Source organism: Chroicocephalus ridibundus, chromosome 20 (assembly GCF_963924245.1).
Source record: "Chroicocephalus ridibundus chromosome 20, bChrRid1.1, whole genome shotgun sequence".
Taxonomy (NCBI): Eukaryota; Metazoa; Chordata; class Aves; order Charadriiformes; family Laridae; genus Chroicocephalus; species Chroicocephalus ridibundus.
In genome coordinates, this window is record NC_086303.1 from 7,420,670 (window position 1) to 7,447,144 (window position 26,475).

At 44.8% G+C, this 26,475-nt stretch overlaps 1 protein-coding gene across 4 annotated transcripts; it reads left to right on the forward strand.

Annotated features, from left to right (window-relative positions):
* Positions 1-185: 185 nt before the first annotated feature.
* Positions 186-26,289, forward strand: HIPK1 (homeodomain interacting protein kinase 1). Of its 4 annotated transcripts, none has more exons than XM_063356336.1 (16): positions 186-393; positions 1,070-2,147; positions 7,686-7,809; positions 10,089-10,208; positions 10,980-11,066; positions 11,895-12,079; positions 12,397-12,559; positions 12,927-13,149; positions 14,007-14,128; positions 15,646-15,780; positions 18,338-18,480; positions 18,657-18,839; positions 19,407-19,622; positions 19,903-20,141; positions 20,522-20,658; positions 21,673-26,289. In XM_063356336.1, exons 2-16 carry the CDS (start codon positions 1,072-1,074, stop codon positions 22,156-22,158), a joined length of 3,639 nt encoding a protein of 1,212 aa, XP_063212406.1. In that variant the 5' UTR covers positions 186-393; positions 1,070-1,071; the 3' UTR covers positions 22,159-26,289. The 4 variants fall into 4 exon arrangements, with proteins under 4 accessions (XP_063212406.1, XP_063212409.1, XP_063212407.1 ...); XM_063356339.1 differs by having other exon boundaries at positions 21,937-26,289; XM_063356337.1 differs by having other exon boundaries at positions 18,341-18,480.
* Positions 26,290-26,475: the final 186 nt, after the last annotated feature.

The window sequence follows — 26,475 nt, forward strand, 5'->3', positions numbered from 1 at the left end:
TTCCGCCTCGCCCGCGTCACGACGGCGGCGCGCGCGGTCACGTGGGCGGGCTCGGCGCTCGGCCCGCCTGGCCGGCTCGGGGCTCGGCTGGCTCAGTCTGGCGCGGGCGGCCGAGGGGTCCGGAGCGGCGCGGCGGGAGCGCGGCGGCGGCGCTCGGCCCGGGCGGCGGCGCGGGACGGGGCGGGGGCCCGGCCCGGCCGGGCCGTGAGGGCGCGGCGGAGCCTGGCGGCGGCGGCGGCAGCGGAGCGGCCTGGGGGCTCCCCCCGGCGTGCGCGGGCTGAGCGGGCCGGGCCGGCGGCCGCGGCGGGGCTATGATGAGCCCGCTGCGGGGCTCCGCACCCCCGTGTGTCCCCCAGGCAGGTCCGGCCCGCGGCTGAGAACCCCCCACCGGCGGTGAGTGCGGCGGGGCGCGGGGCGGGACGGCGCGGCCCGGCGGGCTCGGGAAGCCTGGGCGGCCGCGCGGCGGAGGCCCGGCCCGGCCCGGCCCCCCCGCTCCGGGTGGGAGGCGGCGCTGCGGGCGCGGCGGGGCCGGGCCGGCGGCCGCTGTCCGCCCGCGGCGGGGCCGGGCCGGGCCGGGGCGCCGTCCCCGGGCCGTCGCGCTCGGGCTGCGCCCTGCCGGAGCGGCCTCCGCGGGGGGAGTTCGACCGGGCCGGTTTGGGTTTCCCCGCGGCTCCGGTTCCGCAGGGAAGGGGGAGCCGGCTTGGGCCAGGGGAGGCGATCGTAATTTTCTCAGCGTCTTCCTGCTGCCGTGCTGTCTGTCTTCCATTCCTAGTACTGTTTTCCCGTCCTGTGCTGGGATTTCTTTAGCCTTTAGAAAGCTGGATGAAGAGCTGTCTGCTTCTTACGCTGTAGGCAGCGAGGTAAAATGTGGTAATTCCACCGGAGAGCCTCGCATTGTGGGTGCCCTTAGGATCAGCAGTTCCAAAGGTTGCCTTCCTGGGTGGTAGGCACCATGTGGTGCTTAGAAAAATACTTGTCATTCTGTTTCTCGTGCAGACGGAGGTTCTTGGGTTTTTTTGCGATGTGCTGCCACTAAGCAGTCCTAATGAGTTGTCCTCTGCCGTTTCAGGTATGGCCTCACAGCTGCAGGTGTTCTCCCCTCCGTCAGTATCCTCGAGTGCCTTCTGCAGTGCCAAGAAACTGAAAGTGGAGCCCTCTGTCTGGGATGTTTCAGGACAGAGCAGTAGTGACAAGTATTATACCCACAGCAAAAACCTCCCAGCAGCTCAAGGGCAAGCAAGCTCCTCTCATCAGGTAGCCAATTTCAGCATCTCTGCTTACGATCAGAACCTCCTTCTCCCTGCTCCTTCAGTTGAGCACATTGTGGTTACAGCGGCTGACAGCACAGGCAGCAGCGCAACAGCCTCCTTCCAGAACAGCCAAACCTTAACACATAGGAGCAACGTTTCTTTACTGGAACCATACCAAAAATGTGGATTAAAAAGGAAAAGTGAAGAGGTCGACAGCAACGGTAGTGTGCAGATAATTGAGGAACATCCACCTCTCATGCTGCAAAACAGACCTGCGGTGGGTGCTGCGGCCACAACCACCACGGTTACCACTAAAAGCAGCAGTTCCAGTGGTGAAGGGGATTATCAGCTGGTCCAGCATGAGATCCTGTGCTCTATGACAAACAGCTACGAGGTCTTGGAATTCCTGGGCCGAGGGACGTTTGGGCAGGTGGCGAAATGCTGGAAACGTAGCACGAAGGAGATTGTAGCCATCAAAATCCTGAAGAACCATCCTTCCTACGCCAGGCAGGGCCAGATAGAGGTGAGCATCCTCTCTCGCTTGAGCAGTGAGAATGCTGACGAATATAACTTCGTTCGCTCCTATGAGTGCTTTCAACACAAGAATCATACATGCCTTGTATTTGAGATGCTAGAACAGAACTTATATGATTTCTTAAAGCAAAATAAGTTCAGTCCATTGCCCTTGAAATACATCCGGCCAATTCTGCAGCAAGTGGCTACTGCCTTGATGAAGTTAAAGAGCTTGGGTCTGATACATGCTGATTTGAAACCAGAAAACATCATGTTGGTGGATCCTGCGCGCCAGCCCTACAGAGTGAAGGTGATAGACTTTGGTTCAGCCAGCCATGTGTCAAAAGCAGTGTGCTCCACTTATTTGCAGTCGCGCTATTACAGGTAAGTACTGACACCATCTTCACTTTCGTATGCTGCGTGAGCAAAGAAAAGCTGATCCTGATGGAGTGCTATGGGTTTGCTTCCACAAATACTTCACTCTTCTGCCATTAGGTCTAATCCCAGTTGCGGGGAGGGGGGGAGGGAAGCGATCAGCCTATCCACTGTTCCACATGCTTCCTGGAGATTTCTTCTGAAATGTTTATGTAAATAAATAGAACTTCTGCTTTGCAAGTGTGACATAATATGCAGTCCAATACCTTCCTTTTACCCCAGATTAGTGCAGTAAGTTGATTTTACTCTGTTGCCAGTTTGTGACAATGTGTGAAGTAGCAAACTGTGGAAGCAGTATGCTACTAATAAGTAGTGCATTTTGGATTATTGGCTGTGATCTGAAATTAGTCCATTAACCATGGTCGTTTAGAAGGGAGAGAAGTCAAAGGGGTGCCAGTTTCTTTTTATCCTGTTTCTTCTGGTTCCACCTTTGTCTGAACCCACTTCATGAGCACATGACTTCTGTATCACCCCTCCGTAAGGAACACTTTCATGGGACTGGCAGATCATTTAAAACAGGGAAGAGTGAGATCTCTGCTTCCCTTACCAAAATGTAGGAATGGCTTCCACTCTACTCCTGTCTTAGAATTAAAAATAAACTACGGGCAAAATGTAAAAACTCAGAAACTGTGTAGCTACAGCAAGCTGTGCTTTTTCTTTCAATTATTCCTCCAGCTTGGTTCTCTTAATAGTGTGTATTTCAATATAAGTAGCTGTAGACTTCAATAAATGGATGCAGAAAAAACTTCTGGCATCAAAGGGACATGAAAAAGTCTGTGCTGTGTGTCAGGGTTGCTTTCAGTGGAGTGTGAGCTCACTTGACGCAGAACTTAACTAGTATCTAGTCCTTCCAGCTGGGACGAGACAGAGGACTCGAGACACTCCACCCCACCCTGTGTCTCTGCCCTGTTTGATGTCTTTCCCGTCCTCCTAGCTTCAGTTTAAAGCCCTGGCTTCTTGTAGGCTTGCTCTGTTCCTTCCTCATACTCCCTGTATCCTTGCCCCCTTTGTTTTGTTTTTTGTTACTCCCTCTAACAGCTTTCTGTGCCATTTCTTTCATGTGATATAGACTTTTCTTAATCCATTCCTCATGATCTTCACTCAGCTTTTTGGCACCAGTCTTTCCAATTCCAAACTATTGATTGTTAGTTTTTTGTATCACAGTTGTCTTTTACGCACCATAGCTCTGTTAAAATGCTTGCTGTCTAAAATGCATTGTTGATTTTGTTGTTGTTGCATCAAAAGAGGTGACTGCTGATCAAGAATCTGCTCTATCTGACTTGCAACACATGTGAGCAAAGCAGTTTGGGGAGCCATATAGTGCTTTCCAGTTTCTGGTATCGCAAACACCAGATTTGGCTGAGGCAAAAGCAGCAAGGGGTGATAAGTATCTTCGAGGGCCTGCTGGGAAGAAGCTGTCTGCTTCGTCTTTGTGTGCGGCACTGAGCTCCCGGCCACTTCCACCTCCCTGGTGCGGAGTGACTGACTCCGCCAGAAGGGCAAATAACCTGAGATTAGGTGGCATTTAAGACTGTCTGCTTGACTGAAGTTCAGTGTGCTGTGATGTGGAAATCTAGTATTTAGTGATAGGTAATTAGTTTAATCGTGATGATTACTAAAATCCATAATCTACAAACTTATGGAGATGATGTAGAAACCAGCTTATTGTGGGAGAACTGGATTGCTTTAACCATATTCACATTAAATTAGTGTTCAAATGAGTTCTAAGTTGGAAATTTTTTTCAATGCTGTGTTTAATAAAACAGTATAGACCAATTCTTCATTTGGTTCTCTGTCAGCTCTTAAAAATAAACTTGTTCTATGTTCACTTTTTTGTTTCTATACCTGTTACTGGTGCTTACATAACCTGTCTCCTGCGGAGACATCCAGACCGAGCTCGAGTACTCCAAGGTGAATTTTCTGATACGTATACCCTGAAGGCAAAAGCCTTCCTGTATCAGTTATGCTCGGTGCTGCTGGAGGTTGTCTTGTCCAGGTTCTGATTGTACTTCTGGTGGTTGGACAGCCCGCATGGTCTCAGTGACGCTGCTGGAGCCACGCTTGCAGCTGGGAGGTGGTTTGTCAGGACGAGCGTGTTAGGGCTGAGGCAGGTGCCCTCTCACCAGGCGCTACTGGTGCCTCTGCAGTGTAACCCCAGTCCAGGAGGGAGGTTTTACTGCCATGACATGGTTGACTTAAAGTGTGGGTAAAAGTGCCCATGAAGAATTATTTGGCTCTGAAGCCAGGCATGGACTAGGAGCAGACTAACTGGCAGTCAGGCTTCTGCGTAGTGACTGGTTTCTGTGGCAGTCCTGACATCTATTGGCAGTAATTCCTGACCGGAAAACCAGAATATATGCTTGTTACATCAGGTGTGGAAGGGCATGAATGCTTTTGTTCTCTCTGGGGAGGACAAAGGATAGAAGGAAGCAGACAGCTTGCAGAAATGAAAAATCCCTGGGAAGACTGGTTTTCCTGCTGTTTGGAGTGAGGTTCACTCGTGTCCTATGTTATATGTAAGTACGTCCATCACGTGAGTCTTACTCGGATCCTGACCTCCTGATGCTTCCTGGGGGCCAGTGTAGAGGCACTGAGCAAACTGGAGATACTGAGCTGAAGGGCTGAGCAATTTGGGCCATGAGAAGGTGGCACTGAGTGGTGAGGGAGCTTGCAGAGTGCCGTAGTATCTGTTTCTTACCTCTGCTTTGGGCTACATGACCTACTTCTGTCCCAGGCACGTTGGCTTGGGAAGCAGCAGTGCACTGCCAAATCTTACTCTCTGCTTGCTAATCCAGCTCCGAGTGGTGATCGTGTTATTCACTGCATTGCTAGTTGCAGTTGTACAGGCTTCTTATTACCATCATTCTTCACAAGGGGGAGGGCTGAAGACCGGTGTGTGAACATGGTGTGTTTTGAAATGCTAAAAGTAAGTCTCGGATTTTTCTGCCACTGCTCTGAATCCTCTTTCTTCTGAGAGTACCTGAGTGTATTTGCCAGCTTTGGAAGTCAGAGTTTGGCAAGCGTGTATGCACAGAAAGAACGTTGTTGATTTCTATTTCAAAGAGCTTAAGATCCAAAATCACTTTAGTCTCTGACAGACCAGCTACGAAAGTGACCTCTGCCTGTTGTCCTGTTTCAGCTCACATCTCATAAGGCTGCTAATTATAGTGGTGTAAAAGGAGATGAGAGATATTCTGATTTATCAGCTCTGTCCTGCGATCAAAATGAAAGCAGGTGGCTTGTGAGAAGTTCATTTATTTAGTTTCAGGGAATAAAATGCATAGAGTTCAACTTGCCATCATTTTGGTATTGAGGTTTCGGAATACCCAAGTCTATTCCAGCGTGTAGTTAAAGACTAACAAACTATCCCATCCAGCCTTTGTTGCCACTAGTCTCTCTTTCCATGGGAGTTGGTGGGATTTTTTTTTAATGCACTTGTGAAGGATTAGCATGCTCTGCTTATTTCACAAGACACTTATATTTTAGTTTGTTTGCCAGTCCAAACCAAGGAAAATTATGCCTGCAGCATTCCTTGCAGGTGCCCTGCAGGTTTGGGTCCTATCTGAATTGGAAATTCCTGCATAAGCAGGATAATCAAGAGGATCAATACAGTTTGTTGGTGATGACAAATACGAATAGACTAATGGGGCACGTGGGGTTCTGAAAATCCTGTGTGCATCTGCTTGTGAAGACCAAAGTACTACAGAAATGGATTCCTCTTGTTTACACCTGTTAGCCTGTAGAAAGTTGGATCTATTCTAGCATAGTTCTTTGAAATAAAAATGTTTAGCAGGACATTCAGCATTCAAATATCATATACTTATAATATTTGCATAATCATTTTATATTTTCACATGCAAAACCATTCCAAAGTCAACTACTGCCAGGGACAGACAAACAAGAAGGTCAAAACAGATCGATGTCAAGTAAAGCGAGCATTAGAATGTCTTAGCTAAAAGAATCTATTACTTTGATTATAAAGGTATATCATGGCTCTGTTTTGGGGCGGCTCAGACATAATAGAGGAACCTTCTTGCTTTAAAGCTGAACGACAGAGAACAGGGATGATCTCACTGAGCACACGGCTGGTTCAGCGCACTCTCTTTTTTGATAGGTCTTGTGCTTTCTCGGAGCACTGTGCCTGGGCAACTGGGATGAGTGCATTTGTTTTGGAGACTGGCTGATGGCAATTGGGTAGTCACCTAAAACAAAAGCTGTGTCTGTGTCACCACGACACAAAGGTTAATTAATTGGAGAGTCACTTCTTGCCATGTCCAAACAGTTGGGAGGTACATTCGGGTTGAACAGTTGAAGGTGTCAGATCTATTGACACCTGTACATTATGCAAGCCCTGTCTTTTAGAATGCTGTAGAAAGATCAGAACTGGTTTCAGAGCCTTTTTTAACAACAGAAATATCCACGCTGTAACAAAAGAAATGTCACGCAAGCCCTGGGGCATGCTACCCAAGTCACAAGCAGAAAATAGATAGCCTGGAGTTTAGGACTTTTCTGTCTTCCTTTGCGCTTGTGTTAGTTATGCATGAAGAAGATCAAGGTTTTCGTGTTTCCTGTACTTTCCAGAGTAAATTCCCACACTAACTCACATGGGTTTTGCAGCACTTGGGTTTCATGCTGTATGCAAATGTATGACTGGCATTTAGCCTGACAGAAACGCATCGGTTTGTTTCAGAGCTGTGTGTAGGTGAGGAGTTGTACTAAACTATCCTTTTGTGTTATGAGTCAGTTCCAGACAGAAATCTCCCTGAAATTCCAGCCTGTTGCAGAAGCAAACCCTGCTTGGAGTTTGAGTTTTTTTCATCACCTTCTTGTAAAGGCTAGGCCAGACAGGTAAATTTTGCATTAGGTGTGGTTCAGTGCACAAAACCTGTAACACAACCTTGCAAAGCGCTCACAATCTCCAGCTGTGTTCTCTCCGTCCATTTTAAACTTGAAACTCCCCAAACAAACCCTGTATGAGAACGCACTGATAGAAACCGAGAGCTCTCTGAAGAGCTCCCTTTTCTGGCTCTGCAGATGTTTGTTTCCCCATGAAAGCAGGCAGCCTTTGGCAGCAGGTCACCTGGGATCCTGAGACCTTCTTCCCAGAAAAGGCTGAGCACCCTTTGCCAAAACTTTTCTTCCCAATTCTGTTAGGGTGGGTTGTGCCTGTCTCAGGGACCGCTCACACTGTACATACTGTCAGGTGTAATTAAACTGGTTACTGAAGGAATAACTTCTATCACAGCTGCATAAAGGCCGCCTAGGAGTTGGAGGGCACCGGGGCCATAAAACAAACCCAGCTGTGCCATTAAGCGTTGAAGAGGTTTGGATCTGTTAGGCCACTTGAGTGAATCACTTTGTTTCACACAGATTTACTTGTTCTTGGGGGAGAGAAGGGACATTCCCCAGAGCAATTTATAGGAAAGAACTGCATGCTTTCAGAGTTGAAGATTTTACTTTTTTTTTTTTTTTTTTCTCTCCCAACAGAGCTCCTGAAATCATCCTGGGTTTACCGTTCTGTGAAGCTATTGACATGTGGTCCCTGGGCTGTGTGATAGCTGAGCTGTTTCTGGGCTGGCCTCTGTACCCGGGAGCATCGGAGTATGATCAGGTGAGAGTGTGCGGCAGACGTGGGGGCTTTCAAATGAGACCACGGTGATCTGTGTCCGGACCCCCTGAACCCGATGTATCCTACGTCACGTTTCATCTATACAAATTGCTGTTGTCTGTCATCTTGAGTTCAGTTCTCTCTGTGGCGTTCCCATTGCCCGTCTGTCTCTGTTGTTGTACAGGAGAGCACAGAGTTCTCTGTGTTTTAACTTGAGTTGAACGTAGTTATCCAATATATAGAGTCAATTTACAGTTAACCCCCTGGCTTCCAGACCCAAAAGCTGTTGAAATACCTCCCTGTCAAAACAGAAGTGAGGTGTGTGCCCTGACTTGAAACGCCCTTTGTAATTTCACCATGAGGGCAGTTTTTCCATGTGGAGACAGAGCAAGCCTATCATTCCTGTCCTCTTAATACCTACAGCAGCCTCATTTTTAATGCAAAGTGTGAGCCCCAAGCTGTCTCTGAAATACAAGGGCAAGAGTCTGAAAAGGCACCTTGAACTAATTAGTTCTTTCCGTGGATGCTTAGCATTATTACCTGGGCTAGTCAGTTGCCTATAAAAGGACAAAAAGTCTGTATGAGAGGCTTTTTGAGGGTAGCTTTTCCACTGTGGTTTTTATGGTGGTATCTCGTTACAGTGCTTGGTATGGTTTTCCTTATGTGATAAAATACATGAAAACTTACTAAGTTTGAAAATTTACTTGTGTTATATCTTCCCAGTACTGTAAATTTCCAAAGGAAACACAGTGGTACCTTAATGAGCGGAATGAGTTAGAAAATAACTGAGGTACAGCATGGTGGTTTCCTTGCACACCGAGTTTTGTGTAATTCTGAGAACCTTATCTAGTCATGTAGGTGGGTGGGGAGGAGGTGCTTTTTCCATTGCTTAATCGACAGGATTTTGCAGTCCTTTGTGAGGCAGCATGAGGTGTGACTTCATGTGGTTGATTGTGATATCTGAAAATTGAAAATTCCCCCTTGAAAATGAGGGATGAATTGCTTTTGTGTTTTCTGAGATTGTACAGCGGCAAGTAAAAGCTCAGGAAGAACTTGTGAGAGGACTCCTCCAGGAATGAGTCCATGGGTTGGGATGGGATTTACAATTATTTTTTAAACATCCTTTGGCTGTAGAGAAAGAGTTATGTCTCATAAAAATAGCAGAACTCTTAGCTGAACTGTCGTGTAGATAGAAAAAGTACTCACCTGCAGACTCTTCAGATCCACACTGGCATAAAGGACGAGCGAGTCAGCGGAGTCGTACGGATCACAAACTGTAACAGGGAGGGAAGTGCCCTGCGACGTTCAGCTGTTTTGGCACAGTGCAATAGCAGGAGTTTTGCAAATGAGAAATGAGACACGCTAAAGGACCTAGAATGGATAATTCAAACAAAGCCCAGTTAACGAGTTAACACTGTGTTTCCAGTCCTCACTTTGTAAATCAGACTTATCAGGGTTTTTTCTTAAAGTCTTAAATAGAGTCCTTTGAGGGGAGGGTCATGACAAAGGCGATGCCGCCTTTCTCACCATACGTCTTGAGGGCAAATAGCATTGGCAATTGGGCAACGTATGGAATGTTTTAAAAAGCTCATTATTGTGCTTTTTTATAACTTGCTATTTTCTTTCCTTTTGAGCATACCTTTGTATTTGTTAGCTCTTATGTTAGTGTCTCATTGATACCATCACAGATATTCAGGTGCATTTTCTAAAATTCTGAGCCATTTTTTTGTTACATGTAAAGTATATTAAATGTCTTTGAGGATGTAAGAATCTGTTTGTGCTATAGGTTTGGTCTTGCCTCCTTGGTCGGTGAGAGCTTTGCCATGACTGTTCTCAAATCGTGTGCTTAGAGTATATGTAGGCAGTCACAGCAGTGTCGCTTGACTACTTATGCCGTTAATTATGTATACATATGTGATAACTTCTGTGGTATTTTTCTCTCTAAATGTGTACTTCTTACATTGCTGATATTAAAGACCATTGGTGTTACTTTATCCACGTCTCAAAAGCTTATAGTCTGCTCACATATACTTAGGCAAAAATTATTTCCATAAAATAAGATAGATATATTTAAAACCTAGAATTTCTGCAGATAATATGATTGGAAAAGTAAAATATCCTCATAAGTACTTGAGATAGTCCCTTTAATTTTGCAGTTTGTTATCTGGGCATTATTTACAGGTTATTTTCTATTCGCCATGAACAAACTTGGCTGATAATTACTCCCTTAGCTATGAGTTCTTTATGTTTGGAGTCCTCATTCTTTTAATTTTCTTTCCTAGATTCGTTATATTTCACAAACTCAAGGCCTTCCAGCGGAGTATCTTCTCAGTGCAGGAACGAAAACAAGCAGGTTTTTTAACAGGGATCCAAATTTGGGATATCCACTGTGGAGGCTAAAGGTTTGTCTGTCGCCTTAATTGGCAGTTCTGTTTTGTTCATTGATGACTTGATATAAATTCACACCTCGTTTTAGTGTGCTGTGAAAACATTTTGAGTGAAGATCGGATTTGAAATGCCATTCAAATATAGCTGATTTGTGTATTTCATTTCAGAAACTGTAGCGACCTCCTGGTACTCATCTAACAATAGCAGCTGTGCACCATAGTGCTGGCAAAGAGTGGGTGTTAAAGTAATTGAGATAATGGTTACTTATTATGGCCTGCTCAGTCTTGGTGAAGTATGTCATCTTGTTGTCATCTCCTGACAATACGATGAGTAAAACAGGGAGTATTTCATGATGGTCTTTGGTAGTTTAACAGAAATCTGTATATGTATTGCAGAGGATGGGAAAGAATCAGATGTACACTTGGTTTGCCTTTAAAGCCGAGCAGCAAAAAGAGAGGGATTTTGCCTTTCTTCTTCTTTGTGAAAGAGGGATTTAAAATATTTATAGCCTCTTCTCTTCCTAAGTCAGAAATCTTTAGTTCTTCTGGCTGATCGCTACCTAACGAAGCCTTGAAATGAAATCACCCTGTTGTTAATTCAGCTTGGCAATGAACGGTCTTTCCAGCAGAGGAAATGAGAACCCATGGCTGTTTTGGTTTGGCCTACTGGCATGTGATTTGTCTTAAAGCAGGAAGAAGATCACCTGTCTTGGCTCTTTTCTTGCTGCTTTTTCTTTATCAGTGTGCAATATCTCTGTTTATATTAACAAACGCTTTCTTTTATAGACCCCAGAAGAACACGAGTTGGAGACAGGAATAAAATCAAAAGAAGCTAGGAAATACATATTCAACTGTTTGGATGATATGGCGCAGGTGTGTGGAGATCCTGTAACACACAGATAACTATCATTAATTACACGTGGTATTGGGATCCTTAAAAATGAGGCTCCTGTGCTGGAGCAGGCCTCTTCCCCATGCTGTTGAGAACGCTGATGGAGTTTGCCATGGTGCCAGTTTGCATCAGAAATCACTGTATTAAAGACTATGGAAGTGTTAATTATGAATCTGTTAGAAATGTCTTGTTTTTTCTTAGGCCCTGATCCAGTAAATGCAACAAGTGTACCTAGCCTGTTATCACTAGAGGTAGCCAAGCAGTAGGAAAGCTAAGCCCCTCCAGATGTGTTTATAGGATTATGCCTCTTATTGGACGTTGGAAATACTGACAAGAGCTACAGATTGTTCTATTTTTTTTCATTCTATTTTCAGAGGTAAAATGAAGGAATAGCTGAGTGTTTTTAGTATCACGAGGCCTTGGATCTTTGTTAGTCTCAATTTTCTGTTGCTTTTGTAGCTCTTACCATCGCTTTACATCTGCACAGAGAATGTAGAATATTGCCATTCTGATTTGGTAGCCCCGTATAGCCCCCCCCCCAAATGAGGGCGTATTGCCAGGCAGTGGAGAGCGAAGCCTGGTTGATGTCTGTTGAACAGCCCAGCTTCACGTGGAGATGAGAATTCCATGTGTCAGTTTGACTTCCTTTAATAGAGTGAGCAAGGGAAGGATGGCGTGTTAGCACTGTACTACCTGACCCTAGGCTGTCTAAGAGACAAATGGTAAATAAATATTGCTGTGAAATTACTGAATTGTTAGCTAGCAATTAATGTGATGTTTGCGTGAACTACTCTCGTTTTATTTTCAAGGTGAATATGTCTACGGACTTAGAAGGGACTGACATGTTGGCAGAGAAGGCTGACCGAAGGGAATATATTGATTTGTTGAAGAAAATGTTGACAATTGATGCAGATAAGAGAATTACTCCACTGAAGACTTTGAACCATCCATTTGTTACAATGACGCATCTACTGGATTTCCCACACAGTAATCAGTAAGCCTCCTTAGATATCTCGTTTTGTTTCAGGAGGACTTACTGGAAACACAAAATAGCACTTTTCTGCTTTTTGTCACTGCTGTTTTCTGAATTTTGTGTCTGATCTGAAAATAGCAATGGCATGTATAAGGAATGGAATGTTCATAAGCTTCCTTTTCGTGTTTAAGGACATTCTTTGTTGGTTAAAAAAAAACCAAACAAACAACGAAAAAGAACCTAAACCTAAAGACATGTGCATAAAGTTGGGAATCTGTTATGTCTTTGTTGTACTGTTTTTACATATCTGATATTTTCCTTCTGTCATTCTGTTTCAGTGTGAAATCTTGCTTTCAGAATATGGAGATCTGCAAGCGAAGAGTTAATATGTATGATACAGTGAATCAGATTAAGAGCCCATTCACGACTCATGTTGCTCCTAATACAAGCACAAATCTGACAATGAGCTTTAACAACCAGCTCAATACAGTACACAATCAGGTATAGCATCTTTTAGCTGTTTTATACTAATCAAAGAAATCGAATAGTCTAATTTTGCGCCTTCAGGCCAAATCCTGTTCTGCAAAATACTGTATTTAAATCGCTCTCCAGAATTTATAGTCCTGCTTGAAATTTAATTTTCCAAAACTCAGGCCAAGGCCGTCTCTTTACTCGACCTAATCATACTTGCCTGTCAGTTCAGCAACATAAGTAAAATCGGTGCAATTCACGTTTTTTCTCCTGTGTTGTCTCGTGCCTTTTACCTGAAACCTTTTCCTGGTGCTTCCTTCATAGTATAATACTGGTGGTTTCTGTAGTTTGTTTTATAACAAGTACAAGTGATAAATATGATTATTTTTTTTCCTAGGCCAGCGTATTGGCTTCCAATTCTACTGCTGCTGCTACTCTTTCCCTGGCAAACTCGGATGTCTCGCTGCTGAACTATCAGTCTGCTCTGTATCCATCGTCTGCAGCACCAGTTGCGGGAGTGGCACAACAGAGTGTTTCCCTGCAACCTGGAACCACCCAGATCTGCACGCAGACTGACCCCTTCCAGCAAACGTTCATTGTCTGTCCCCCTGCTTTTCAAAGTAAGCGGAAAAACCCTTTGTGTGGTACTGTGGTCGCAGTGAGGTAGAAATGAGAAGTCGTAATTTGCACTAAACTGAAAAAGGACAGAAGACCACTCTGTGTGTCACGCAGTGCTCTTGCATCAGATGTAAGTGCAGAATCAGGTCAGACACGTGTAGACAGTTTGGTTCTCTTCCAGGTCGTGCTTGAACAGGAGGCAGTATCTTGCCTACCCAGGTTGCAGTCTTCATCTGGTTGCTCAACCAGTTTTTCCCCCCAAACTGAACACGGCAGCATTCCACAGAGAGCAGTGAGTGGAGGAGCCAGACCTATCTGAAAATAAAAAAGTGTCGTGCTGTGTTTTGTGTGAGGGAATATCTGGTCTTTGAGTCTCAGTTCACAAGCACTGATGCAGCTGTGTAGTTTGCCAGCAACAAATTGTCACAGATTACAAACAAGCGAGGTTAGCGCAAGCACAGCTCTATTGATGCTGAAAGTTCTCTACTTATGCTTTTATCTGGATTGCGTTAATATGGAGGATTATATATGAAATGGGAACCGATAGCATAAGGTTTGAACCTAGTCTCAAGCAACATAGAATTAGGTGTCTGTGTTTCTGAAAACAAGACTGTGGACTTCAGCAGAGCCAAGCTTTTAAGAACTGGTTGTCCATCATTGCTCTTTGGCACAGTGGGACTGCAGAAGTATTTACTTCAGCTGGTGTTTTATTAGTATGCTTTTGTCAAAGGGAACAGCTTTTCTTTCTCTGCATCTGACCCTGTCTTCTGCCCTTACCTGGTAAGGAACTCGATTTTGGAAAGAAACTGAAAAAAAAAAATAAAGCAACTTAGCAGTGATGTATTCTTGTCCTCCACAGCCGGGCTACAGGCAACTACAAAGCATTCTGGGTTCCCAGTAAGGATGGATAACGCTGTCCCGATCGTACCACAAGCACCTGCAGCGCAGCCACTGCAGATCCAGTCTGGAGTTCTCACGCAGGTAAAAAAGCAAAACGCCCCATAGAGTTAAGTGCAGTTCCTACCCCGTCTGGGAGCACCTGACTGCCCCTCTGGTGCGGGGGTGAATGCGGGGGGTCTCAGAACACTCTGAAAGGTTAAATGCAGATCAGTTCCAAGACAGTGTTTTCTTGTTTTATTTTGCTTTTCTGGAATATTTAAAGTCTAAACTATTTTATGTCATGTGCCTCCCTGGTTTTAGAAGTTTGATTTAATAATGGAAATAAATATGTAGTTACCAGCTGTTAAAAACAGACTGTATTTTTTCACGGGTGTACTCTGCCTTACAGGTAGTGGTGTGCGTTTTTGCCTACACTTTAAAAATGTGGCAGCAAATTTTAGAAGAAATTGTTTCTGTGAGAAGCGAGATCCCAGTAAACAAGTGGCAACAGACATTACTCACATTAAAATTTCATCTTTAAATCAACAAAATTATTTCTGAATCCTTCTCAATTAGTTACATCGTTAGTGCAAATTGATGTGTAGCGATGATGTGCCTGTTTCTGTTGTTTGCAGTTTAAACAATATGCGATAGCAAAATTCACAAATCTAAAAAATGATATTTTAAACACTAGTAATGTGTCATAAATTAAAACAATTTTTATTTCCAAAAAGTAATGCTTTAATATATAGCGAGTGCCCAGTGATTCACAGGTTTTATTCACTGAAAAATTGTAATTGCCTTTATAATTAAGTGCACTTTTATTTATTTGCATAGTTTCAGTTTCTGCTGACATTAGCACATCCTTTATTAGTTTTACTCTTCAGCCAGTATGTCGTAGTTGCTAACATACTTGTAGAGGAGTAGTTTTTAGATTGTTCAGTCCAAATAATTTTAGTGGCATTCTGTTATCTCCTGTTGGTTTAGCATAATTATACAGGTAACGGTATCCAAAAAGCAGAATACACTTGAAGGAGCCCCACCCGAATCCAAGCCCTGCTCTTCCCGAGAGTGCAAACTGTACACTAAGAATCTAGTTTTAATTGGACATTTGATGGACTAATATGTGCCTCGGTAGTTTCATCACAGATAACTTTGCTCTTTTGTGATACAAAAGACCTACGGTGCCTTCCATTAAATCCCTTAGTTTATCTTTTTCCAAGAGCACTGTATGTGAATGTGGAGGTACGAGAGTAAACGCTGAGTCCTGCTGGGGTGCAGTTTGTGTTACGGCTTAGGGCAGCGTCTGCAGTGTTACTTGCTCTCTGGGACCCACTAAAGTATCAGTAGCTGAACACTATCTCATTTTCGCTTTTTAACTGTGTCATCGGAGAGCTCCTGTTCCCAAATTCCCCATTCCCTGTGTTCCCCTCAGGGAACCGCTTAGAGGAATGTGCCCGGAGGGTCTGGGTGTTGGTCTCACTGCGTCCATTGCAATCTGGAGTCTGCTCAAGCACCGTAGAATGCCAGTGAGGTGAAACCCTTTCTGGCCCTATTGCTGAACCCACTTTTCCTGCCTCAGTACGTGTGTTTCACTCACTGCCTGATCTACATTTCAGGGAAGCTGTACACCACTAATGGTAGCAACTCTTCATCCTCAAGTAGCCACCATCACGCCGCAGTATGCGGTCCCCTTTACTCTGAACTGCGCAGCCGGCCGGCCAGCGCTAGTAGAACAGACGGCTGCAGTACTGGTAATTGCCTCCCTTGATTGTGTTCACTAACTGAGTTTTTGTTTTAACTTAGACTTGCAGAGGGCATGGAAGCATGTGCCATCTTGTGGCTGTGTTCTTGCTACATCTTAATGTCTTGTTGTTTTCCTCCCCAACATTGCTGAAGCACTGTCTGACTCTGACGTTTAGTGTGGCTCTGTAAAGAATCCAGATCCATTGACTATTACTTTTTACTAGCCTAGTATTATAAAGCTCTTCTAAGCTATCCTATAGAAGAGTTATAATTGTTCTTGTTCTTTGCTTACTGTCCTTATCTTTGCCTTTTGATTGTTGACTACAAAGAAATCAGTCTTTAGCTTGACTCTGCTACAGGTACCTGGATGGCCAGAATTTGAACTACTTGGCAAGTTAGCTACATATTCTGTTTTCAACATGTGTAAAGCTGCTTTGCATGTAGAAATGTTTCAGGTCATTAATCGCAGGCTAAAATTTCTAATGATCGCAAATTCTTTAATGTATTGCTTTAGCAGTCGATTTCTCTTAACTTCTGTGGAACGTTGACAATAATTTTCTGGCCTTTTGTTATTTATAGCCAATCACAGGTAGCTTGCTTCATCCAGATAAAGATACCGTTCTTCACAAATACTTTCAGTTCGTATGTATTTCTTGGTTGAAATTAAAGGTGAGCTCTGGTATCCAAAGCGGCAGTAGCTAGCTTTTAGGCTGTTTGGAGCAATTTTTAAAACGGATGGGGAAAAGGATTAAACACACCTCTAAGAAGCGTATGTTTTCAAAATTGTCCTCTTCTGTATTCATTTGGCACCTGCATCAGAACGACTCTGCAAGTGCCACAAAGAAGTCATTGTAAAACTCCAGAATCAGATCAGTGAAGCGTATGACAACATTGCAGTGCACTTAAGTGCTGGTATCCTCACATGTCTTTCAAAGCACATTCCATTATGTGAACCATGTTGTTTCTTGTGGCTTTAAAGTGGTAGTTTGAGTGTCGTTTTCTTCCAAGAGGGAGACCTCTGCTGAAGTGGAATTTGCTCGAGTCATACCTGTACTGAAATTCAAACCCACTCCTTTGAGTTCCTCTGAACCACGTCCACTCTCCCCGTTTCTGAGGACGGGAAGGCAGGAGAGCGGGGTTCTCCTGGGTCTCAGCTCTGAGCTAAACAGACCCAGGGGCGGATCTCCTTTCCTCCTCTTGAATTTTGATTGCTGAAAGGCTGCAATCTAGGCTCTGAAAGCGGCAGGGGGTGACTGTAGCAGAGCTTGGTACGCAAGCGAGTTGTTAGTGATGTTTTCAACAGTGTACTCGGGCTATTGATTCAACAGGCAAATTTGTGCGTGTGCAGTGGACTTGATGTTCAACTCCCCTGTACAGCAGTGGGGATCAGAGCCAGCTGCTTCCAGACTGTGAGCCTGGATTCTGAGTTTCTCTGGAGGACTTACTGTTTCTGTTTGGATTCTGGGAGCCTTTGGCGTGAATTTGCTCACCTTTAGTGCTTCCGACACTTCTCCCTTGCTGCTTCCCCTGAGTTTGCATTAGCCATTTGCTAAGCTTTGCATATTTTTGTCCTTCCTCTGTCAAAACAGTTCGTCGCTTGGAAGGCCCGATTTCTGCCTCTCATTGGGAATTTATATCTTGCTGTATTAAACTCTCTGCTTTGTCTTGTGCAGGTGTTGGCTTTGGAAAGACGCATGGTGTGACTTTTAACATATTTCTCTTTTTTTTTTTTTATAAAAAATTATTATTATTATTATTCCGCTGATGTTGGCAGAGGTTTTAGCAGTTCTCTGCTTTGAAGGCTTCTTGTTTGGAACCGGTATCTGTAATAAGTGGATCTGTTACTTGCAGAAATACTGTATTTAAAACAGCAGGTGTTTATGGTTTTGCAGTTTAAACTGCAAGAAAGAGACATATACTTTCAAAGTCATAGAAATATTGTACTGCCAAATTTATTTTGGTTTTTTTTTTTTGTTTTGGTTTTTTTCCAGAAAAAACCTGCATTTTGTCAATTGGGATAGGAACATTAATAATGAATTGAAAATATCTTCATGTATCTCCCTTGAAACTAAATGTTTCTCTCAGTGTGGCTTTTCTTAAATATTTTTGTTGAGATGGGGTGAATTTCCACAATAATAGCGCTGTCTCAGCTCTCCCAATGTGAGCCCTGTAAGGCAGAAAAACAGAAAGGACCAAATTGGCTCCGTATTTTGGAATCCTTCAGCAGAGCAGCGTGCGTGAACTTCCATGCAGAATCAGTGCTGAAGGCTCATGCTGCAGCTGGCAGTACAATATCTGGCTGCATTCTGCAGTACAATATTAACGCTCTTTTCCCCAGGCGACATCTGTGGTACAAAAGACTAGTAAAGTGTCAGGGGAAGCTTGTTGCTCTGGTTCTCCGGTTCTCATAGTGTTCTGAGACTTTTTGAGAAAGGGCAATGATGTGCTGTTATCTCTGCAAGCTAACAATCTACGCAAGTGCATTTATTGCTTGGAACAAATCTCTCTCTCCAGCGGTAGGAACTGAAATCGAGTGAACCTGTGTGTCTGTTTGTTGTTTTGCAGCAGGCCTGGCCTGGGGGAACCCAGCAGATTCTGCTTCCTTCCACCTGGCAGCAGCTCCCAGGGGTTGCTTTGCACAATTCTGTCCAGCCAGCGGCTGTGATCCCGGAGACCATCGGCAGCAGCCAGCAATTAGCTGACTGGAGGTAAGGATTGCACGGGGTCCAGCTCCGCGCCAAGTGGAAATATGTGCCATTGCAGCGCTGCCTGCAGCACACAGAACTTCTCCTTTCCCTTCAAAATCACGCAAGGGCTCGGTGCAGCTTGCAGTGCCTCCAGTGTAATCATGGGATTTGTGTCTTTTTCTTTTTTCCTGCCCCAGAAATGCACATTCCCATGGAAATCAGTACAGCACTCTCATGCAACAGCCGTCACTGCTGACCAACCATGTGACATTGGCCACCGCGCAGCCTCTGAATGTTGGAGTTGCTCATGTTGTCAGGCAGCAGCAAAGCAGCAATGCTCCAGCAAAGAAGAGCAAGCAGCCAGCGCCAAGCGCAGCCAAGTAAGGCTTCCCGTCCCAGCCCTAGAGACTGCGGGTGTGTTTGTGGCAGCTGCCTTCATGGTGTGAAAAACTGGTCTTCTCATCACAGAGGCATTGTCAGCATAACTTTTTAATGTGCTACAGTTGCTTTTAAAGATGTCTTGGAAAAAGTCTCTGTACTGTAGTCACTGATAAAAGTCTAATTTCAGTGAGGGCGCAAGGAACGTGGTTGGCCAAGTGCTTTACTTCACTGGTCAAAGGGAGGTTTTACACATCAGGGTGTGTTGGTGCCATAACGATACAAGTGACAGAACTGACATCTGTCAGACAAGGGGCAGCAGGTTTCTGGCAGCGTTCAGATGAATTAGTCCTGTTCAGAGCATCGCTGAGTGCGTTGGTCCCTTCTGGGATGAGTTCTATGGCACTCTCCAGTGCGAGTGTCTGCACTGAGGTTCTCTTTGTTTATTTCAAGGTGTTTCTTCTTGTACATGGGCTCCAGCCTTCTGGAACCTGGCTGTTCTTAATGCTGGCGCTGGTTTGTCCCAGCCTGCTGACACGTAGCTGAATGCTTCTTTGGTTTTCCTTCAGGCCCAGCTCAACGCTAGAGACTGTGCCCTCCCAAGTTTACTCCCTCATTGGGAGCAGTCCCCTGCGCTCCACCTCCTCCTCTTCCAACGTGCTCGTCCCAGCGCAGGAGCAGCACCAGCCCATTGTGATCCCAGACACTCCAAGCCCACCCGTCAGTGTCATCACCATTCGCAGCGACACTGATGAGGAAGAGGACAGCAAATACAAACCTGCCAGGTAGGAAGTTCATTTTGGCAGGCGGTACTGATTTGTCCGTAGCTCAGCCCAAGCGTCTAGGGGAGTGGAGAACACTTCGTGCAAAGCCCTGGCTAGGCTAAGCAGCACTGCATAGGACAGAAAATTCTGCATCGTGTCTGCTGTGCTGTTTGTGTCTCTAATCACAATTTAATCTGACGAGGCAGGGTATGAGATTGCGGAGGGAGATCTCTGTGTCTTGTCGTAAAAGCGAGAATGTTTCCCATTTGTTTTTTGTTTTGTTTTGTTTTTTCCCCTGCAGTTTGGGTATGAAGCAGAGATCCAATGTCATCAGCTACGTTACTGTTAATGACTCCCCTGATTCTGACTCCTCTCTGAACAGCCCCTATGCCGCAGACCCACTTTCCTCTCTCAGGAGTACCGGCGGTGCCCTGGAGCTGCCGAGCAGCGGAGCGGCTGACAGCTCCAGCTCTCGGACTATCATTGTGCCACCACTGAAAACACAGCTCAATGACTGCATTGTAGCTACCCAGGCTTCAGGTGGGTGTGCTCTCGGAGGTTACTGTGCTCAGCAGTTCTTGCCAAGGCCTAGGTGCTCTCTTATCCCTGACAGCGTTGTCCTCACAGTTTCAGACTATGCATTGGGTCTTCAGCCACTTAAGGTTTCACAGCTGCTCTTCTGAGAGTGCAAGCCTTCGTCTGTTTTCCATTCTGTTGATAGATTTTCCTGTATGTTTGGCTGCATTTAGAAGGATCTGTAAAAATTCCCAATGATTTCTTGTACAGTCAGATTTTAAATCATAATGGAAGAAAAGGCTGTTACGGAAATAGTCCCTGGGGTGGTTCGGTTACCTAAGCTGGGTATGACAGTGCATGGCACGTGAAGGGGCAGAATGGACTAAGGTTTTGAAATCTTTCAGGCATCCTGAGCAGCACCAGTAAGACGAAGCCAGTGGCCTCTGTGAGTGGGCAGTCGTCGGGATGCTGTATAACACCTACTGGGTACCGCTCACATCGCGTGGTGACAAACGGTGTGCAGCCTCTCAATCTCAGCCAGGTAAGTGCTGTGTGCCTCTTCTGACCCTTGAACATGCTGCTTTAGAATTGCTTTAGAAACATTATGCTGTATGGCAGGGAGAGTGACTTGGGCGCGAGAGGATCAATATCTGCCGCCTCATTCATTCTCTGAAGCTGCTTCTGTCCTGTGGCTATGCAGGGTAGGGTAAACTCTGTAGGGAACGTAAGTGAAGTTTACCAAGGCAAAGAATTTGTTCCTGTACCGGAGGGCGGGAGAAGAAGGAAGCATGGTTATGTCCGTATTCTTTCTTTGTGCTCCATCACACCTCTCTTGCAGTGACTCGTTCTTGCCACTCGGGTGGGAGAGTGACACCAGGATCCAGCTGTTGAATTAGAGGAGCATGAAAGGCACTCGACAGTATGAGGAGATTCTTTCAGTCTTTACCTTCCTTCCCTAGATCTCACGAAGGCCTGACCAGGAGATTAAGGCTGGACCTTGTCTCTCAAACTAACAATTAGCACCTGGTTTCCCTTGAAACTTTCAGAGATTGGTTTCATTTCAATTTGTGTCACTGCTCTTGGTCTTCAAGTCGAGCTGCAGGAGCCTGTTGGAAGAGAGGAAGAGTTACACCTCCAGTTCATTTCTGGCATGGGGATAGGACAGGCTTCGTTGTGCTAAAATGGGGCAGCCCTGCTGCTGCTCTCACTGAGGTGTGGAAGAGCAGAAGTGTGCGGAGTTTGAGGGCTGGGTCAGTCTTAGGACCCGCCTGCTCTTGTGCAGCGGTGTACTGTGGTACCCCAGGTGTGGCAGTTTGATCCCATTGTGGAGGAAAAGTGTACCCTTTGTCTCGGTGGAACTGCAGTGACCACTCTCAAATTTATGTGAGGGTTTCGCAAAGCTGGGAAGGGAAAATCTGCAGAAATGCCAGTCCTGCAGCTGGAACCGGGGTGTTGATCGGGAGGCTCTGGCTGACCCTTCCTCGCTCACCTCCTCGGTCCACTGCCCTTTTCCCCGAGGATAGCCACTAACCTTATTTACTTCTTCTCCCTGCAGAACCAGCAAACAACAGTGCTGGCCTCACAGGAGAGAAGTGGAAATGCTGTCCCGCGCAGGCAGCAAGCTTACGTGGCACCCCTCACGTCAACTATTTCTCAGGCTCCCTACACGTTTCAGCACAGCAGCCCAGTGCATCCCCACCTGGCAGCAGCAACGGCAAACGCACACCTGCCCAGCCAGCCACATATGTACACGTATGCCCCAACCACTGCTGCCACGCTGGGCTCCACCACCTCCATCGCCCACCTCTTCTCCCCTCAGGGCTCTTCGCGGCACACCACCTACGCTGCCCACCCCAGCACACTCGTCCACCAGGTCCCCGTGAGTGTTGGTCCAAGTCTGCTGACTTCCGCAAACGTTCCGCCTGCCCAGTACCAACACCAGTTTGCTCCCCAGTCCTATATTGGTGCTTCCCGAGGATCTGCTATTTACACTGGATATCCGCTGAGCCCCACAAAGATCAACCAGTACTCGTACTTGTAGTTCCGAGCAAAGCACTGTCCTGCAATAGGCCTGAGAGGTTGGAGAAGGATTTCAGGTGAACCTTTACCTGGTAACGACTTGCCTGGTTTTCGTTTCTCCCTGATCTGGTTGTATGTTGTTCAGAAATGTCTTAGTGAGTTCAGTCACTAGCTGAGCAGCATGCTTTGTTACCAGTACGAGGGTCACTAATTAAGTTTTTAAAATTTTACTTACTTTTTATAGATGCTTTTAAAAAGTTCATGGTCACGTTTATTTAAAATTGTTCTGTCGTGCTAATCAAAAGAGGAAAGAAAATCAGTGTCTTGGAAGACAGATCCTGGTGACTTTTTTAAACTTGTATAACTTCAACAAAAAGACTAGCAGATTATATTTTAGCAGCTTGCACAAATCCATGTCGCCACTAAAAATGTAATGCACGTTTATTCATTATGTTGCTGGGGCAGCTTTAAAATCAAGTTTAATATTTTAACATTTGTTCTCTAATTCACTTTGTCTCTAACAAATTGCTGGTTCTGCAAAAGCCATTACATCTCCGTATGTGTTACTGTCAGAGTTCTGTTTACTGCTCTGCTTTGTTTAAGGACTGGTAGAGGCGACTGCCTCGTACTAGCAGCATTATATATACAGGAGTCTGTGTGAACCCTGGAATCTGTTTTGTTCTCGTGAAAATTCTGTGTCTCCATAACACAGCTGAATTTTTATTGCATTCGTTGCAGAATTCTTCTGAGTTTTTGAAACCATAGTCAAAATCTCACTGTGTAACAGAGCTCAGCAGCTTGTCGGGACGCTGTCGTCTCCAGCTGAGGATGAACAGTGCAGCATTGCTCTCGCGTTTGGTTTCTGCAGCTCAGTAGATGCTGGCCCTATAACGGAGCTGGGTTCCTTCACAGAAGCACAGGGCTTTCCTTTGTTGTGTTTCTCTTGATATTTTTCCTCACATGATCCATTTAGGAGGGAGTTGGATTTGAAATACAATGAAACATCACTGTATTGATGTGTACAGCTTTTTATACTCCTGTGAGCGTATCCTCCTGGATATGTCAACAGCTACCATAAAGCGCTCTTAACAAGACTTGTATACAGTACATGCATGTAGGAATCGCAACAAAAAAAAAAGGAAAAAAAAAGAGAAAGAAAAAGAAAAAAAGGAAAAAAAAATCCAGATTTTAAAGTTTATTACTGAATTTAAAACTATTTTAGAAGTTTTGTATTGGTGGTGTTTTAATATTTTACATAAAATGAAATATGTACATATTGATTAGAAAAATATAACAAGCAAAACTTCCTGCTAACCCCAAATGGTCTGTCTTTGTAATCAAAACGTGTAGTGATTATACTTGAACTCTGTACTTAGTGTTTGTCTAATTCTTAAACGTTCTGGGGATGGAGTTGATGTATCCTTTGTATTTAAACCAAAATGAATTGATTCGTGTTGGAATGTATGTGATATAATGCAATGGTTAGAGCTCATCACTGTAGCACTGAGAGGAGTAGAGCTTCGTGAGAGAAAAGGATACCTTCTGATTTGTTTTGCACAGGTATGTGTGAGGAAGAGTTGTTTGGTGTGTCCCCTTATTGTAGTGCCTTAAATGATGACGTAGTGTGACTAGAGTTTACAGTGAGCTTGCCTTATGAGGGACCAGCAAGCCCCCGTCGAATTGAAGCAATTCACTAAGCTTATCACCGCAAGAACAGCAGCGTGTCGCATAGGTGCGTTGTTCTCAGTTTTAATGCTATCATAAAAAGCTACATTTTTGTTCGGAGTGAAGCAATGTTTCCTTAAAGCTTTTCCTTGAAATGGCACATGTACTGTTAGATGTCTGTCGGTGCATTTCGAATAAGGTAGTGCTGGGAATGCATTGGAATGTTTAGTCTAATATTGCAGAAGTGATTAAATACGTGCAATCACTTTTTATTAGATTAGTACGGCGTTACCTTCCCCCACGTTAATAGCAGACATTTCTTGTAAAATATCGCTAGCTTGATGATAGAATATTTATACCAAAGAGAGCCTGCTGTAAAGCACATAATACCATTTAAAAGTTTTATAATGCTACTGCTAATGTGGAGTCGTTGGGAAGGTCTGTCAGCTGTAGCCCTAGTTAGTGTTCAGAGGAAACGCTCATTTTGGATAATCAGTGCAGTTTTTAAACTACTCTTTGTTTTCTTGAGTCCCTTGTACTAGGAATTATTTCTCATCTTCAGTACGTAGATTAAGTATCTTGTCCAAGTGGATGCTAAACTGGCTCCAGCGGTCGTGTTACTGCAGCAATAAGAGGTTTTGGTAACCTTGAATCCCAGTTTATGTGCCGTCCCAGTGGAAAAGAGGCCAGTTCTCTGACCGGTATGTGACAAGAAGTGCAAAAGTAATTTCTGAAAATCCACATTATTGATAGAAGAAAGTCTGGACTGACCTGAAATTGATGAACTGCTAAAGGTTTGGCATCTCTTTTGGTAGAGGGATCAAGGACTTTGAACTGGACGGTAGCATCAGCCACGTTGTTGTTCAGTGTGTTTTTAGTCGGAGCACTTCTGTGAGTGTGCGGATACCCACCGATCCTGCTGTGCCACGTCAGTGCTGTAAACGATGCTCTCTGTTGCTGTGGGCGCTTTCTTCCTTTTTTCCGTATTGCATTGCTGGTGTTCCGTACTTCCCTTGAGGTACCTCTGGGGTACAGAGTTGTGCCTTTCCATCGAAAGGCAAAACGAGCTCCAATTCCTGTTTCAGGAAAATGTCATTCCCTGTTTGACAAATACTAAAGCGTTTTCCATTAAGTCCTAACAGGAAAAAAAGACCTTTAGCAAAATCTGCTAATAATTTTGCAAAGAAATTGCCTGCTTCTCCCCCCCCTCCTCGCCCCCGCAAAAAAAAAAAAGAAGCAGATTAAAAGGACCATTTCTCTTTAGAGTCCCCAGTACGTAATTAAACCCAATCAGATGTATGCACAAAGCACGATGTCGTCTCTTCCACTCTCTGAGTTCCCAAAAGTATTGGAACAAGGAGGACGAGATGGAAGTGCCACAGGTGAAATGACGGGTACTGCATTTCAGACAAGTTGTCAGTGACCCTGGGATTCCTCTGCGATACTCGGCGTGAGCCAGGCAAGCAGTGCCCAGCCCAGCAGGGCCAGGTTTCCATCGTGGCGCTGGCTGCGCTCCTGCGGCGGATCCCCATCCGGCCCCGGTACGTGTTGCCCGATGTGAGTCTGTCGGGGTCTGCTCTAAGGAGATCCGTCCCTTCTCCCCGTGCGTATCCAGCCTTCAAATTAGGTTAGAGAATTGACTCTCCTCGTTGTCAGAGTCGCTACACATATTGTGTAAAGAAACGTGCTATCTCCGTATAGAAATTGGAGCCCTTGCATTTTTTTGAAACTAGTTTGGGATTCACCTTTTGAGTGTTTGGTAACGGTGGTCCCGTCTCGGCTCGTCTGTGATTCTGTGTGATGGCCACCGCAGAGGCAACTTCGGAGGCTTTCCTGCTTAGCACCTAGCTGATGGGATGCAGTAATTTACCTCTGACTCAGCAATTTCTTTTAGTAAGTGAGACTAAATTGCTTCTAAATGACAGGATTGGCACAGCCCTGCTTTCTTTTATTTAAACTTCTGAATGGTGCCGCATGTCCACATGGTTGTTTGTTGCTAAACTTTATATAATGTGTGATTTCAGATTCAGCTTGAAATATATCTATCTCACTACATGTAGCAGTACATTATATGTAATGTTAGTATTTCTGCTTGAATCCTCGATATTGCAATGGAATTCCTACTTTATTAAATGTATTTGATATGCTAGTTACTGTGTAAAATTTAACTTTCTTTTATGGTTGTGCTCTTCCTTTTTACAAGCCGCTAGATACAGGTAGTTTCTGACGATTACTGATCTATGTTTGTATTGCTGATGTACTTAGGGGGTATGTAAAAATCATTTTAACAGAAGAAATAGATATTTAAAAATTTAATACTAACTATATGGGAAAAGGGTCCATTGTGAAAACATAGTTTATCTTTGGATTCAATGTTTGTCTTTGGTTTTACAAAGTAGCTTGTATTTTAAGTATTTTCTACATAATATGGTAAAAATGTAGAACAATTGCAATGCATCAATAAAAAGGGTTAATTTTCTGTACTCTATTAATTTGGTCACTTGATCTATTAATGGGGGTGGAAAAGGGGTTTTGGCATATCCTGGATGAAACATTAACTAACCGTTAATCGTTTGCTGATGACGGCGTGGTGCAGCTGTACCCGCAGGCTGTGAGCGGCGCGAGGTCTGGTTCGGAGCGAAGGCAGCGCGTGTCGTGCCGGGAGCAGAGCTGG

Excerpts from the sequence above, each read along its gene's own strand:
- HIPK1 (XM_063356336.1), top strand. The coding sequence starts at position 1,072 with ATGGCCTCACAGCTGCAGGTGTTCTCCCCTCCGTCAGTATCCTCGAGT. Across the intron at positions 19,623-19,902 it reads AGCAAATACAAACCTGCCAG|TTTGGGTATGAAGCAGAGAT; the intron begins GTAGGAAGTTCA and ends TTTCCCCTGCAG. Across the intron at positions 20,142-20,521 it reads TGTAGCTACCCAGGCTTCAG|GCATCCTGAGCAGCACCAGT; the intron begins GTGGGTGTGCTC and ends GAAATCTTTCAG.